Source organism: Epinephelus lanceolatus, chromosome 17, assembly GCF_041903045.1.
Source record: "Epinephelus lanceolatus isolate andai-2023 chromosome 17, ASM4190304v1, whole genome shotgun sequence".
Lineage (NCBI taxonomy): Eukaryota > Metazoa > Chordata > Actinopteri > Perciformes > Serranidae > Epinephelus > Epinephelus lanceolatus.
The window spans coordinates 444,090-459,865 of NC_135750.1; the positions used below are offsets into that span (position 1 = coordinate 444,090).

Consider the following 15,776-nt stretch of genomic DNA (forward strand, 5'->3'; position numbering starts at 1 on the left):
CCAGTCGAGTCCAGTAGAGTTCAGTAGAGTTCAGTATAGTCCAGTAGAGTCCAGTTGAGTCCAGTAGAGTTCAGCAGAGTTCAGTAGAGTTCAGTTGAGTCCAGTAGAGTCCAGTAGAGTTCAGTTGAGTCCAGTTGAGTCCAGTAGAGTCCAGTAGAGTTCAGCAGAGTTCAGTAGAGTTCAGTTGAGTCCAGTTGAGTCCAGTAGAGTTCAGTTGAGTCCAGTTGAGTCCAGTAGAGTTCAGTTGAGTCCAGTTGAATCCAGTAGAGTTCAGCAGAGTTCAGTAGAGTTCAGTTGAGTCCAGTTGAGTCCAGTAGAGTTCAGTTGAGTCCAGTTGAGTCCAGTAGAGTCCAGTAGAGTTCAGTTGAGTCCAGTTGAGTCCAGTTGAGTCCAGTAGAGTCCAGTAGAATCACCTCCAGGTGTCTGTGGTTGATGTCGTAGATGATGAGCAGGTGTCGCGGCAGCAGCTGTTCGAACATGAAGACCGGCCAGCGCTCCAGTGCCTCAGGTAACACCGTGTGGTTCGTGTACGCACAGGTACGATAGGTGATGTCCCACGCCTGCACACACACACACACACACACACACACACACACACACAGAGGTAGACTTTACATCTCTATATTTACAGTATAAATAGGAAGTCCCTGAAGTCCTCGGTCACTCAGACCTTGTCCCAGTCCAGCTTCTCTATGTCCACCAGGATCCTAATCAGCTCAGGGATGGCGAGAGCCGGGTGGGTGTCGTTCAGCTGGATCGCTACCTGAGGAGTCACCACCACAGAAGAAGAAACAGTCAGTCAGTGTTTCCTGTCACAGCTGATGTTTCAGGTTGAAACATCTTCGTGCTGCGTTAACATGTTGTTTCATTTCATCACAAACAGCCAACATTTAAGTTTTTTTCTCGCCTTGTCAGGAAAGGTGTCGAAGGACGTCCTCACAGGGTCTCTGCAGCCAAACTTGGAGGACTTGAACCTGCGGATGATGTCCTGCAGCGTGGCGGCGACCACAAAGTACTCCTGCTTCAGACGCAGCTCCTTCCCCTCAAAGAACTACAAACACACACACACACACACACACACACACACACAGTCTGAACACAGCTGGATCCTTCCCTTCTATCACACAGCAGAATGCTAATGCTAAGATGGTAACAATTCATGAGCTCATCACTTTAATGCTGCAGCTCAGTTCAATGACTTCATATCCTGCTGGATCATAACACGCCATCATGTTCCAATAATCTGACTGTGTAAAGGCACTGAAGCTGTCAGAGAGATAAAATATTGACCTGTGAGATGTGACTAAGAGAGAGAGACATGAGGAGAGTAAAGTATTCAGCTGTACTCACGTTGTCGTTGGGGTAAAGGACTCTGGAGATGTTCTCAGCCAAGTTTCTGTCCAGAACAGCTTCAATATAATCTCCAACATTAACTGTGAGACAGAGACACAGAGTCAGACAAAACTCTGGAGCTGCTGCTGATCCAATGATCTTTAATTAAAGACGAACACCTTCATCGAGTACTGATGATTATTTATTAAAATATAATCCTACTAAAGAAAATGAAGCTGCAGTCATGTAGTTATTAAAAATGAAAAATACTAGAAGTTAAACCTGATAGAACAGAACAGAAGTGTTGAATGAGGACAGCAGTGTTTGTTTGTTTATCTGTTTGTTGTAGTTTCTCACAGCGGCCACTAGGAGTCACCAAACAGCTGTTGTTTAGCAGCAGTGGCATTTAACTATGTACAGCAAGGGTGTCAAACATACGGCCCAGGGGCCAGAGCAGGCCCACCAAAGGGCCAATCCAGCCCACTGGATGACTTTGCACACCTGATATTAATCCACCTGTGAAATGTGCGAGGCGTCAGGTTTAAACAGTGACAAGATGCTTCCTGCAATGAGAACTTATCGTGGTTATATTTTAAATATACTGAACATTGTGCTAAATATTGTCAACCAGCAGCTTCAGTACAAAACAATCTGTATCAGACTTCTGTCTTAAAGCTAAACGGTGAGCCCTGCTACTGAGGCTCTGACACAACACTGACAGAGCAGTGGAAGACACACAGGAAGTGTTTCAGCAGCTGGAGGCAGCTTTTTGTAACTGTTTTAAATCCAAATGAAACTTTTTCCTTGTTGTTTTGTGTTGCTACGCACCTCGTGTTTCTGCGCTCTATGCGCCTGGCGTTTTTGTCGCAGCACTTGGAACTCCTCGAGCTGAAAAACTTGAGCTCAGAGCAGAAAAATGCCCCACGTCATCCATGTTTTCGGCATCTTTTTCTTATTTCGTATTAACTGTAACATATAGGTAATAACGTTTATAATTGTAACATATAGGTAATGACATTTGTAATTGTAACGTGTAGGTAATAACGTTTATAATTGTAACGTATCGGTAATAACGTTTGTAATTGTAACATGTAGGTAATAACATTTGAAATTGTGAAGTAATAATGTTCATAATTGTAACGTATAGGTAGTAACGTTAATAATTGTAACGTATAGGTAATAACGTTTGTAATTGTAACGTAATAACGTTCATAATTGTAACGTGTAGGTAGCAACGTTCATAATTGTAACGTGTAGGTAATAACGTTTATAATTGTAACGTAATAACATTTATAATTGTAACGTATAGGTAATAACGTTATATAACGTATAACGTCTTTCCTTTAGTTAACACTCATATATTAGATATGATCAATATATCCTTATTAACAGGCTATGTACCACAGTCTTTTAAGGTAGCTGTAATTAAACCTCTCCTAAAAAAGCCCACCCTGGATCCAGAGGTGTTAGCCAACTATAGACCAATATTTAATCTTCCCTTTATGTCAAAGATCCTTGAGAAAGTAGTCGCAGACCAGCTGTGTGATTTTCTCCATGATAATAATTTATTTGAGGAATTTCAGTCAGGATTTAGAGTGCATCATAGCACTGAGACAGCACTAGTTATAAATTACAAATGATCTTCTGATTGCTTCAGACAAAGGACTTGTCTCTGTACTTGTTTTATTAGATCTTAGTGCGGCGTTTGACACTTAATTGGCCTAAAAGGTTCTGCACTAAGCTGGTTTAAATCTTATTTATCTGATCGTTTTCAGTTTGTTGACGTTCATAATGAATCATCCTTACGTACCAAAGTTTGTTTTGGAGTTCCGCAAGGTTCTGTGCTCGAACCAATCCTATTTACTCTATATATGCTTCCTTTAGGTAACATCATTAGAAATCACTCTATAAATTTCCATTGTTATGCGGATGATACTCAGTTGTATTTATTGATGAAGCCAGAAGAAAGTAATCACTTAACTAAACTTCATAATTGCCTTAAAAACATAAAAACCTGGATGAGCACCAATTTCCTGATGTTAAATTCAGACAAAACTGAAGTTATTGTTCTCGGCCCCAAACAACTCAGAGACTCTTTATCTGATGACATAGTTTCTCTAGATGGCATTGCTCTGGCCTCTACCACTACCGTAAGAAACCTCGGAGTAATATTTGATCAAGATTTGTCTTTTAATTCTCATTTAAAACAAACCTCACGGACTGCATTTTTTCATCTGCGTAATATTGTGAAAATTAGGCCTATCCTGACCCGAAAAGATGCAGAAAAATTGGTCCACGCTTTTGTTACCTCAAGGCTGGATTACTGTAACTCTCTATTATCAAGTAGCTCTAGTAAGTCCTTAAAAACTCTCCAGCTAATTCAGAATGCAGCAGCACGTGTACTAACAGGAACTAAGAAACAAGATCATATTTCTCCTGTTTTAGCTTCTCTGCACTGGCTCCCTGTAAAATCCAGAATTGAATTTAAAATCCTACTGTTAACTTATAAAGCTCTAAATGGTCAAGCTCCGTCATATCTTAGAGAGCTCATAGTGCCATATTATCCCACCAGAACACTGCACTCTGAGAACGCAGGGTTACTCGTGGTCCCTAAAGTCTCCAAAAGTAGATCAGGAGCCAGAGCCTTCAGCTATCAGGCTCCTCTCCTGTGGAATCATCTTCCTGTTACGGTCCGGGAGGCAGACACCGTCTCCACATTTAAGACTAGACTTAAGACTTTCCTCTTTGATAAAGCTTATAGTTAGGGCTGGCTCAGGCTTGCCCTGTACCAGCCCCTAGTTAGGCTGACTTAGGCCTAGTCTGCCGGAGGACCCCCCTATAATACACCAGGCACCTTCTCTCCCTCTCTCTCTCTCTCTCTCTCTCTCTCTCTCTCTCTCACTCTCATCCTATTACTGCATCTTGCTAACTCGGCCATTCTGGATGTCACTAACTCGGCTTCTTCTCCGGAGCCTTTGTGCTCCACTGTCTCTCAGATTAACTCATATCACAGCGGTGCCTGGACAGCGTGACGTGTGTGGTTGTGCTGCTGCCGTGGTCCTGCCAGATGCCTCCTGCTGCTGCTGCCATCATTAGTCATTAGTCATACTTCTACTGTTATTATACACATATGACTATTGTCACACATGTATACTGCCAGATATTAATACATACTTTCAACATATTGTACCACAGTAGCCAGAACTATAACTATAATATTATTACTTTCAATAATGTTGTTGTAAGCTACTGTCATTACCTGCATCTCTCTCTCTCTCTCTCTCTCTCTCTCTCTCTCTCTCTCTGTCTCATTGTGTCATACAGTTTACTGTTAATTTATTATGCTGATCTGTTCTGTACGACATCTATTGCACGTCTGTCCGTCCTGGAAGAGGGATCCCTCCTCAGTTGCTCTTCCTGAGGTTTCTACCGTTTTTTCCCCGTTAAAGGGTTTTTTGGGGAGTTTTTCCTGATCAGCTGTGAGGGTCATAAGGACAGAGGGATGTCGTATGCTGTAAAGCCCTGTGAGGCAAATTGTGATTTGTGATATTGGGCTTTATAAATAAAATTGATTGATTGATTGATTGATAATTGTAACGTAATAACGTTTATAATTTTAACGTATAGATAACAACGTTTGTAATTGTAACGTGTAGGTAATAACGTTTATAATTGTAACGTATAGGCAACAACGTTTATAATTGTAACGTATAGGTAATAACGTTTATAATTGTAACGTATAGGTTTATAATTGTAACGTATAGGTAGCAACGTTTATAATTGTAACGTATAGGTAATAACGTTTATAATTGTAACGTAATAACGTTTATAATTGTAACGTATAGGTAGCAGCGTTTATAATTGTAACGTATAGGTAACAGCGTTTATAATTGTAACGTATAGGTAGCAGCGTTTATAATTGTAACGTCTAGGTAATAACGTTTATAATTGTAACGTAATAACGTTTATAATTGTAACGTATAGGTAACAATGTTTATAATTGTAACATGTAGGTAATAACGTTTATAATTGTAACGTATAGGTAATAACGTTTATAATTGTAACGTAATAACGTTTATAATTGTAACGTATAGGTAACAACGTTTATAATTGTAACATGTAGGTAATAACGTTTATAATTGTAACGTATAGGTAACAACGTTCATAATTGTAACGTGTAGGTAATAACGTTTATAATTGTAACGTATAGGTAACAATGTTTATAATTGTAACGTATAGGTAATAACGTTTATAATTGTAATGTGTGGGTAATAACGTCTATAACTGTAACATATAGGTAACAATGTTTATAATTGTAACGTATAGGTAATAATGTCTATAATTGTAACGTATAGGTAACAACGTCTATAATTGTAACGTATAGGTAATAACGTTTATAATTGTAACGTATAGGTAACAATGTTTATAATTGTAACGTATAGGTAATAACGTTTATAATTGTAATGTGTGGGTAATAACGTCTATAACTGTAACATATAGGTAACAATGTTTATAATTGTAACGTATAGGTAATAATGTCTATAATTGTAACGTATAGGTAACAACGTCTATAATTGTAACGTATAGGTAACAACGTCTATAATTGTAACGTATAGGTAATAACGTTTATAATTGTAATGTGTGGGTAATAACGTCTATAACTGTAACATATAGGTAACAATGTTTATAATTGTAACGTATAGGTAATAAAGTTTATAATTGTAACGTGTAGGTAATAACGTTTATAATTGTAACGTATAGGTAATAACGTTTATAATTGTAACGTATAGGTAATAATGTTTATAATTGTAAAGTATAGGTAATAACGTCTATAATTGTAACGTATAGGTAATAACGTTTATAATTGTAACGTATAGGTAACAATGTTTATAATTGTAAAGTATAGGTAATAATGTCTATAATAGTAACGTATAGGTAATAACGTTTATAATTGTAACATATAGGTAATAACGTTTATAATTGTAACATATAGGTAATAACGTTTATAATTGTAACGTATCGTAATAGTGTTAATAATAATAACAATAACATAGTTACTGTAATGTATCAGTAATAATATTGATGTGAAACAAACACAGTGAAGGTGTGACTTCAGGCCGTGGATCATTGTACCAAACATTTCTCAGTATTTTCACAAACCAATCAATCGAACGAGTATTGGAGAAAATAATCAGCAGATTGATCGATAATGAAAACAATAATGAAAACAATGATGATGATGATGATGGAAACGTACAGTTGTGCAGTTTGAAGTCGTTAGGAGCTTTAGCTGACCACAGTCTCATCGTGTTCACCGTGTTGTTATGGTAACCAGGAACTGGAGTGTCATAGGGCATCGCCAGCACCACCTACAAACACGATGACACATCAGACACACCGTCTGTCCTCTGACATTGATCACTGATCATAAAATCAGCCGATTGTATCAATGACGTCAACGTGTTGGTCTCTGACCTGAGTGTCCACCCACTTCACTCCGCCCTCCGTTTTCTCCACCCGGCCGTAGAAATGAACCGGCAGCATGTACTCAGGCCGCGCCTTCTCCCAGGGGTTCCCATACCTCAGCCAATCATCTGCCTCCTCCACCTCAGGGGGCGGTGCAACACATTAGCCAATCACACACCTCCTGAAAACCTGTGTGTGTGTGTCTATGTGTGTGTGTGTGTGTGTGTGTGTGTGTGTATGTATACCTGCCATCCGTTGCTAATCTTCTGGTTGAAAATGCCGAACTCGTAACGAATACCGTATCCGTACGCTGCCAGGCCAAGCGTCGCCATGGAATCCAGGAAACAAGCTGCAGGGACGAAGACATTTTTAGAAAACAAGGATGTTTTTAGAGAGTGAGAATGTTTGAAGGAAGTGGGGACTTTTTACAGATTGAGGACTTTCTTAGAAAGTGAGGACAATTTTAGAAAGTAGGGTCATTTTTTAAAAGTGGGGACATTACAAAGTGAAGAGATTTTAAGAAAGTGGGGGGGTTTACCAAAAGTGAGGATGTTTTTAGAAAGTTAAGACATTTTTAGAAAATGGGGACGTTCATAGAAAGTGAGGACATTTTTAAGAAGTCAAGATGTTTTTGGACAGTGAGGATGTTTTAGAAAGTGAACATATTTTTAGAAAGTGTGGAGATTTTTAAAAAGTGACAACATTTTTAAATTGATGACCTTTTTAGAACATAGTTCACATAGAATGTGAAAATGTTTTTACAAAGTGAGCACATTTTTTAGAAAATGAAGATGCTATTTTGGATGAAATGTCATCCAAAATGTGTACCTGCCAGTCGTCCCAGTCCTCCGTTTCCCAGACCAGCATCCTCCTCAATTTCCTCCAACTCCTCAATGTCCAAACCCAACTACACACACACACACACACAGACACACACACACACAGACACACACACAGCTGTTATCAGTGTGTTATTTTTGACTTCCTTGTTGTGGTGAAACGAGGAAGTCAAAGAAAGTTTCAAACTTCATTTTCAACAAAACAGAAAACAAACACACTTCAGCCGTTTCACTGAAACAGTTCTTTTATGTTACTGATCAGTTTGTGAGGTTCGGAGCATTTCCATTATTCTACACACGCAGGTTCTACCAGTAACCAGATCATCACGGTTCTTCTGACGCACTGAACGACAGTTATTCAGCAAACATCCAGAATTACAGATGTTTTTAAACATCATGTTTTCATAAATTGTGTTTTCATGCATCATGTTTTCTGACATTGTGTTATAGACAAGACAAGAGTTTAGAAATGCTGCTGTTTTGTTAGAAATTAAATTACCAAGTAAGTGTAAGTACAGCTGAAACAATTAGCTGATTGATGACAGAAAACTAATTGCTAACTGTTTGTAATAAACATTCAAGTTGATTTCTAATTTATTTCAAATAATTTGGGGACAGGGAGGGTTTTTTTTTTTACACGGTTGAAATAAATATTAAATACATTTCAAGTAAATTTAAATTATTTTTAATTACAGGAATCTGATGTGTAAACTTTTTTCAGAATATATCGCTGTGACTGATACTGACATCACAAACAGACAGACAGACAGACAGACAGGTGTGCTGTTACCTGGTAGATGGCCTCGTCACAGGCGTTCTGCAGTCCCAGGTTGATCATGGTGTTCTGCAGCGTTCTGCCCATGTAGAACTCCAGAGACAGATAGTACACCCTCTGAGGACAGAGAGACAGACAGACAGACACATCGGGTCAAATCTCAGATCAGATCTCAGTTTGGGCTCCCCTGGTCAAACTTTTGTTTACTGTGAGTAGAAGAACTGATCTATAAAAGTCATGAAGTTAAAGATGAAACATTTCTTTAATATTTTAATAAAGATTAAACTTTTAATTTCATCTTTTACAGTTTCAAAATAACAAAAAAAAGGTCCTGAAGCCAAAGTTTGGGCCCCCTGCAGGGTCAGTGCTCAGTAGCGCCCCCTTCTTCTTCTTCTTCTTCTTCTTCTTCAGAGTCTCTCAATTCTTGTTTGGAGGATTTCTTCATGCTCTGCTCTTTGAGCTCTATCCACACATGTTAAATGATGTTTAGGTCGGGGGACTGTGAGGGGCGTGGCCTAACCTTCAGCTGGCTCCTCTTCAGGGCGTCCATTGTGGATTTCTCATCCGTCCACCCCGTCTGTAACAGGTGGACAGGTGTCCCTTTGTCTCATCCGTCCACCCCCATCTGTAACAGGTGGACAGGTGTCCCTCTGTCTCATCCGTCCACCCCCATCTGTAACAGGTGGACAGGTGTCCCTTTGTCTCATCCGTCCACCCCCATCTGTAACAGGTGGACAGGTGTCCCTTTGTCTCATCCGTCCACCCCCATCTGTAACAGGTGGACAGGTGTTCCTTCGTCTCATCCGTCCACCCCGTCTGTAACAGGTGGACAGGTGTCCCTTGGTCTCATCCGTCCACCCCGTCTGTAACAGGTGGACAGGTGTCCCTTTGTCTCATCCGTCCACCCCCGTCTGTAACAGGTGGACAGGTGTCCCTTCGTCTCATCCGTCCACCCTCGTCTGTAACAGATGGACAGGTGTCCCTTTGTCTCATCCGTCCACCCCCATCTGTAACAGGTGGACAGGTGTCCCTTCGTCTCATCCGTCCATCCTCGTCTGTAGCAGGTGGACAGGTGTCCCTCTGTCTCATTGTGTCCAGAAAGTGTCCACAGGACGTGTTTCCATAAAGCATCAGTCTTGTCTTGATGTCCCTTCACAAACCTGTGAGTGTGAATGTAGTGGTGAGGACACAGGACAGGTTTTCTTGTGATGACTCTTCTATGAAGGTCATACCTGTCCAGGTGTGTCTGCTTAGTACAACAGTGCACCACCACTCTTCCTCTCTCACAGTTTTCAGCTTGACTTCCACACTTCCTGTTAACGTCCATTTCTTAGTGACATGACCAAGTGACCTGAAAACACTGTCAACAAGAGACCCTGGGGACAGCTGTCTCACTGCTCAGCTGTCTCACTGCTCAGCTGTAATTAATATCTTGATTAAAATCTTCAGACACATGTTTAACATGTTTAACTTCATGTGTGCTGGAGATCAGCTCATGTGAGACTCACAGTAAACGACACTGTGACCAGCGCGGCCCAAACTTCTGCACGACTCTGTATATTTGATATTCCACACATCAGTAAGTGAACACAGAGAGACAGACGCACTGTCTGCAGGTAAATGAGGAACTTCAATCAGCCTGATTCAGATCAGATTTAGTCTCACAGATGAACGCAGGAAGTGTTTATTAAGATCTGACCAGAAAACAGAGAATGTGGACATTCAGGACGCGTCAGTGACAGAACATCAGCTAATGACCATGTCCTTTATCCTCACACCAGGAAACAGCTCTGTGTGCAGACACACACACACACACACACACACACACACACACTGGTTTCTGAATGATTCTAACATGGACAGAGACACCTGCACACTGGGTCTACAACAAACCAGATAATCATGAGTGTTCAGAACAACAGTGACTCAGCAAATATACAGAACTACAGTCTTGTTCACACATCATGTTTTCTGACCAATAATAAAGAAAATATTAAAACTGAGAGAAAACTGAACAAGGTTTGGTTCGCTGTCTGCCTCCCATGGATGGAGAAGTTAAAGCCAGACTCAGTCTATACTATTAGTTTGATTCAGCTTTAACATTAAACTGTCAGGTGGCTGAACATAAGTCATCCCATCTCTCCTACTAGTAAGAGAACTGCACCAAAAGACAGTCATGGAGACAGTTACGCCAAAGTCTGATTAAAAACGCGACAATTTATTGTTGCCTTACTGGTCAGCAACTAGTGCAACTAATAAAACAACACGTCAGATGTGTTAGAGATTGATTTGATCCTCTGCTTATATCGGCATAAAAATAATACACCAGGCATGACTATATTTAGAAGAAATCAGGAGTTCACTAAGCGATCTGTACTGCTGACTGCGGTGCAGTGCATGCTTTTTGTCTTTAGAAACAAAGTTTTCAAACTTAATTAACTATTAAATTAATGAACGTTCAGAGGTTAAATTTAAGCCGAAGTGATGTTTGGTATCTTCTCATGTGAGAACTAACTGAACCATACCTTTAAACCTTTAACATTTGGAAATCAACACAGAAGTTTAAAAAGTACAGATTTTCCCAGGGGGGTTCGGCACATTCTGTCCCCGCCGGACAGCAGGCTGTCTGCGGGCTGCTCCTACCTTGGGGTCCTTCTCATAGTAGTACTGCTGGGTGCGGATCCAGCGGCCCACCAGGTGGTCCCGGACGGTGTGGGCCAGGGCGAAGTAGTAGTCCCGGGGCGTCGCTACGTTCCGGTCCTTAACCAGGGTGAAGTGGAGGTGTCGGTTAAAATCCCGTTTGATCTCCGCCACGTCCGCGACACCGGCGATGCCCCGGACACTGATCTGCTTCCGCTTCTCCTTGTCGGTGAGTGGCGCCGCCATGTTTCCACACAATCAGCCGGGAAGAGGAGCACACAGGGCGGACTGAGCCGGGAGGATGAGCCGTAGGAGTAGAGTTCACCTGTCAGGTAGAGCAGGAAACAACAAGCTGCCCCGCCCACTCTATCAACCGACAGCTGGGAGGGGCGAGGGGGCGGGGCCTTTATGGGCCGGGGGCGGGGCCAACCGAGGAATGTTTAACAAAGAGATTAAAGTGAGAGAAGAGGTCTCACTATGATTGGATGATGGATGATGGATGGATGGATGGATGATGGATGGATGGATGGATGATGGATGGATGGATGGATGGATGGATGATGGATGGATGGATGGATGGATGATGGATGGATGGATGGATGGATGGATGGATGATGGATGGATGGATGATGGATGGATGGATTGATGGATGATGGATGGATGGATGATGGATGGATGGATGGTTGATGGATGGATGGATGATGGATGGATGGATGGATGGATGATGGATGGATGGATGGATGGATGATGGATGGATGGTTGATGGATGGATTGATGGATGATGGATGGATGATGGATGGATGGATGGATGATGGATGGATGGATGGATGGATGATGGATGGATGGTTGATGGATGGATGGATGGATGATGGATGGATGGATGGGTGGATGGATGATGGATGGATGGATGGTTGATGGATGGATGGATGGAAGGATGGATGGATGGATGGATGGATGATGGATGGATGGATGGATGGATGGAAGGATGGATGGATGGGTGGATGGATGATGGATGGATGGATGATGGATGGATGGATGGATGATGGATGGATGGATGGATGATGGATGATGGATGGATGGATGGTTGATGGATGGATGGAAGGATGGATGGATGGATGGATGGATGGGTGGATGGATGATGGATGGATGGATGGTTGATGGATGGATGGATGGAAGGATGGATGGATGGATGGATGGATGATGGATGGATGGATGGATGGATGGAAGGATGGATGGATGGGTGGATGGATGATGGATGGATGGATGATGGATGGATGGATGGATGATGGATGGATGGATGGATGATGGATGATGGATGGATGGATGGTTGATGGATGGATGGAAGGATGGATGGATGGATGGATGGATGGGTGGATGGATGATGGATGGATGGAAGGATGGATGGATGGATGGATGGATGGATGATGGATGGATGGATGGATGATGGATGATGGATGGATGGATGGATGGATGGATGGATGGTTGGATGGAGATTTCCCAAACGTCACCAAACTGAATGTATTTCCTGATTTCCCACAGAGTGACTCATCTTGATCACAAACCATCTTTGATTGTCTGCGTGATGACATCAGACATGAGCGTCAGAAAACGCGGTTCGTGTTTCCGGGTTTCAGAATAAAACGCCTCCAGTCAGAACAAAAAAGTTTGTCTGCGGTGAAGTTTGAGGAGTTTTCAAGTCTCAGGTGAGTCAAACAACTTCCGGCCGCTGCAGGTAACTCTCACGTGCTGTTTCATGTGTTCACTGTGCGGTGAAAAGTTCGGTTTGAATTCAGCTGTTCACAAGTTTAAACTAACTGTCCCTCTGTCTCTGTCTCTGTCTGTGTGTCTGCCTGTCTGTGTGTCTGAACCCGACAGCTGATCCTTCAGCACGTGAACCCGGTCCACCTTTAGCAGGTAAGGAATGTTTGTTTTTTTGTTTGTTTGTTTGTTTGTTTGTTGAGTCCAGCAGGAGGACCTGGGTCTGGTTTCACTGAGAGCAGCTGGTCTTACTGGTCTGACTGGTTTCAGTGGGAGCTGCAGCTTTATGTCATTAGTCTGCTACAAAATAAAAGCCCCATTCAATAATCTATAGCTGATTAATCGATATCAGATCGATCAGTCTGATCAGTGGTTTAGGAAACCTTTACTCGAGTACTTTACTTAAGTACACATTTGAAGTAATTGTACTTGACATGAGTATTTTCATTTTATGCAACTTTATATCTGTTTTTGTTTATTATATATTTACATTTATACATTTTTATTTATTTTCTGGTTTATTATTGATTATCTGATTTATTTATTGTATATTATTAACATATTATTGTTAGGTATATGAGTGATCATTTCTTTTATTTTTAATATATATTTTCTTATATCACTGACTATATACACACACACACACATATTCAGCATCAGGATGTCGTCGACGTCTCAGAAACACCGCGACTTTGTCGGGGAGCCGATGGGAGACAAATCTGTGTCGGCTCTGTCGGGGATCGGAGAGATTCTGGGGAAGAAGCTGGAGCAGCAGGGCTTTGACAAGGTGGAGCAAACCGCACCTCAACTACACCTGAACACATCACACTACACCTGAACACATCACACTACACTAGAACTACACCTGAACACATCAGACTACACCTGAACACACCAGACTTCACCTGAACTACACCTGAACACATCACACTACACCTGAACTACACCTGAACACATCACACTACACCTGAACTACACCTGAACACATCGCACTACACCTGAACACATCACACTACACCTGAATTACACATGAACACATCAGACTTCACCTGAACTACACCTGAACACATCAGACTACACCTGAACTACACCTGAACACATCTGACTTCACCTGAACTATACCTGAACACATCACACTACACCTGAACTACATCTGAACCATCAGACTTCACCTGAACTACACCTGAACACATCAGACTACACCTGAACTACATCTGAACCATCAGACTTCACCTGAACTACACCTGAACACATCACACTACACCTGAACTACATCTGAACCATCAGACTTCACCTGAACTACACCTGAACACATCAGACTACACCTGAACTACACCTGAACACATCACACTACACCTGAACACATCAGACTTCACCTGAACTACACCTGAACACATCACACTACACCTGAAGTACACCTGAACACATCAGACTACACCTGAACTACACCTGAACACATCAGACTTCACCTGAACTACACCTGAACAACACCTGAACACATCGCACTACACCTGAACACATCACACTACACCTGAACTACACCTGAACACATCAGACTTCACCTGAACTACACCTGAACACATCACACTACACCTGAACACATCACACTACACCTGAACTACACCTGAACACATCACACTACACCTGAACACATCAGACTTCACCTGAACTACACCTGAACACATCACACTACACCTGAACACATCTGACTTCACCTGAACTACACCTGAACACATCACACTACACCTGAACACATCACACTACACCTGAACTACACCTGAACACATCACACTACACCTGAACACATCACACTACACCTGAACTACACCTGAACACATCACACTACACCTGAACACGTCACACTACACCTGAACTACACCTGAACACATCACACTACACCTGAACACATCACACTACACCTGAACTACACCTGAACACATCACACTACACCTGAACACATCACACTACACCTGAACTACACCTGAACAACACCTGAACACATCGCACTACACCTGAACACATCACACTACACCTGAACACATCAGACTTCACCTGAACTACACCTGAACACATCACACTACACCTGAAGTACACCTGAACACATCAGACTTCACCTGAACTACACCTGAACACATCACACTACACCTGAACACATCAGACTTCACCTGAACTACACCTGAACACATCAGACTTCACCTGAACTACACCTGAACACATCACACTACACCTGAACACATCACACTACACCTGAACACATCAGACTTCACCTGAACTACACCTGAACACATCAGACTTCACCTGAACTACACCTGAACACATCACACTACACCTGAACACATCACACTACACCTGAACACATCAGACTTCACCTGAACTACACCTGAACACATCACACTACACCTGAACACATCAGACGGTGTTGTCTAAACGTACTTCCTGTGTGTTTCCAGGCGTACGTGGTTCTGGGTCAGTTCTTGCTGTTGAAGAAAGACACTGAGATGTTCACTGAGTGGCTGAAAGACGCCAGCGGAGCGAACTCTCGTCAGGCCGGATCCTGCGCTCAGTGTTTGAAGGAGTGGTGTGATGCCTTCCTCTGAGACTCCGCCTCCTTAGCTGAGACCCTGCCTCTTCTTGTGCTCGCTCACGTCCTGTTCCTGAAGCTACAGTCAGAGCTAATAACTGTAAGCTTTAAAGTGCCTCTGCTGCTGCGTTAAATGTTGTCAGGTCAATCTGTCAGCCTGCTTCCTGTCGGGTCACTGTGATGTCACACTGTGATGTCACAGTGACCCGACAGGTGTGTGTTTACCTGTTTTTATCAGCTTGTTTCTGTGGGGAAAGTTTACATGAAATAAAGCTTTGTGTTCACTGATGGTGCATTCAGGGTCTCATCAACCTTTGAGTTTGGCACACATTAAATCAACATCTGCTGCCGACGGTATGTCACAGTTTATTAATTTATTATTTTA

General features: G+C 42.0%; 2 protein-coding genes across 5 annotated transcripts in view; one reads left to right on the top strand and one right to left on the bottom strand.

Moving 5' to 3' along the window:
• The window catches only part of pygb (phosphorylase, glycogen; brain), a 32,147-nt gene extending 20,706 nt beyond the window's left edge, over positions 1-11,441 (bottom strand). For both annotated transcript variants that reach the window (XM_033614055.2, XM_033614053.2), the window contains exons 1-10: positions 11,056-11,441; positions 8,428-8,529; positions 7,627-7,705; positions 7,044-7,147; positions 6,808-6,939; positions 6,590-6,701; positions 1,351-1,433; positions 908-1,051; positions 671-763; positions 414-560 (exon numbers count right to left, since the gene is read on the bottom strand). In XM_033614055.2, the coding sequence (XP_033469946.2) occupies positions 414-560; positions 671-763; positions 908-1,051; positions 1,351-1,433; positions 6,590-6,701; positions 6,808-6,939; positions 7,044-7,147; positions 7,627-7,705; positions 8,428-8,529; positions 11,056-11,298 (1,239 nt within the window). In that variant the 5' untranslated portion in view covers positions 11,299-11,441. The remainder of the gene's footprint in view (positions 1-413; positions 561-670; positions 764-907; positions 1,052-1,350; positions 1,434-6,589; positions 6,702-6,807; positions 6,940-7,043; positions 7,148-7,626; positions 7,706-8,427; positions 8,530-11,055) is intronic.
• A 1,195-nt stretch (positions 11,442-12,636) lies between these two features.
• On the top strand, positions 12,637-15,679 carry LOC117248795 (barrier-to-autointegration factor-like). Of its 3 annotated transcripts, none has more exons than XM_033614057.2 (4): positions 12,637-12,755; positions 12,928-12,966; positions 13,465-13,597; positions 15,261-15,679. In XM_033614057.2, the coding sequence occupies exons 3-4, from the start codon at positions 13,472-13,474 to the stop codon at positions 15,405-15,407; spliced, it is 273 nt and encodes a 90-aa protein (XP_033469948.1). In that variant the 5' UTR covers positions 12,637-12,755; positions 12,928-12,966; positions 13,465-13,471; the 3' UTR covers positions 15,408-15,679. The 3 variants fall into 3 exon arrangements, with proteins under 3 accessions (XP_033469948.1, XP_078032467.1, XP_033469949.1); XM_078176341.1 differs by having other exon boundaries at positions 12,666-12,784; positions 13,471-13,597; XM_033614058.2 differs by having other exon boundaries at positions 12,677-12,784.
• The last annotated feature ends 97 nt before the right edge of the window (positions 15,680-15,776 follow it).

Excerpts from the sequence above, each read along its gene's own strand:
- LOC117248795 (XM_033614057.2), top strand. The coding sequence starts at position 13,472 with ATGTCGTCGACGTCTCAGAAACACCGCGACTTTGTCGGGGAGCCGATG. Across the intron at positions 13,598-15,260 it reads AGCAGCAGGGCTTTGACAAG|GCGTACGTGGTTCTGGGTCA; the intron begins GTGGAGCAAACC and ends GTGTGTTTCCAG.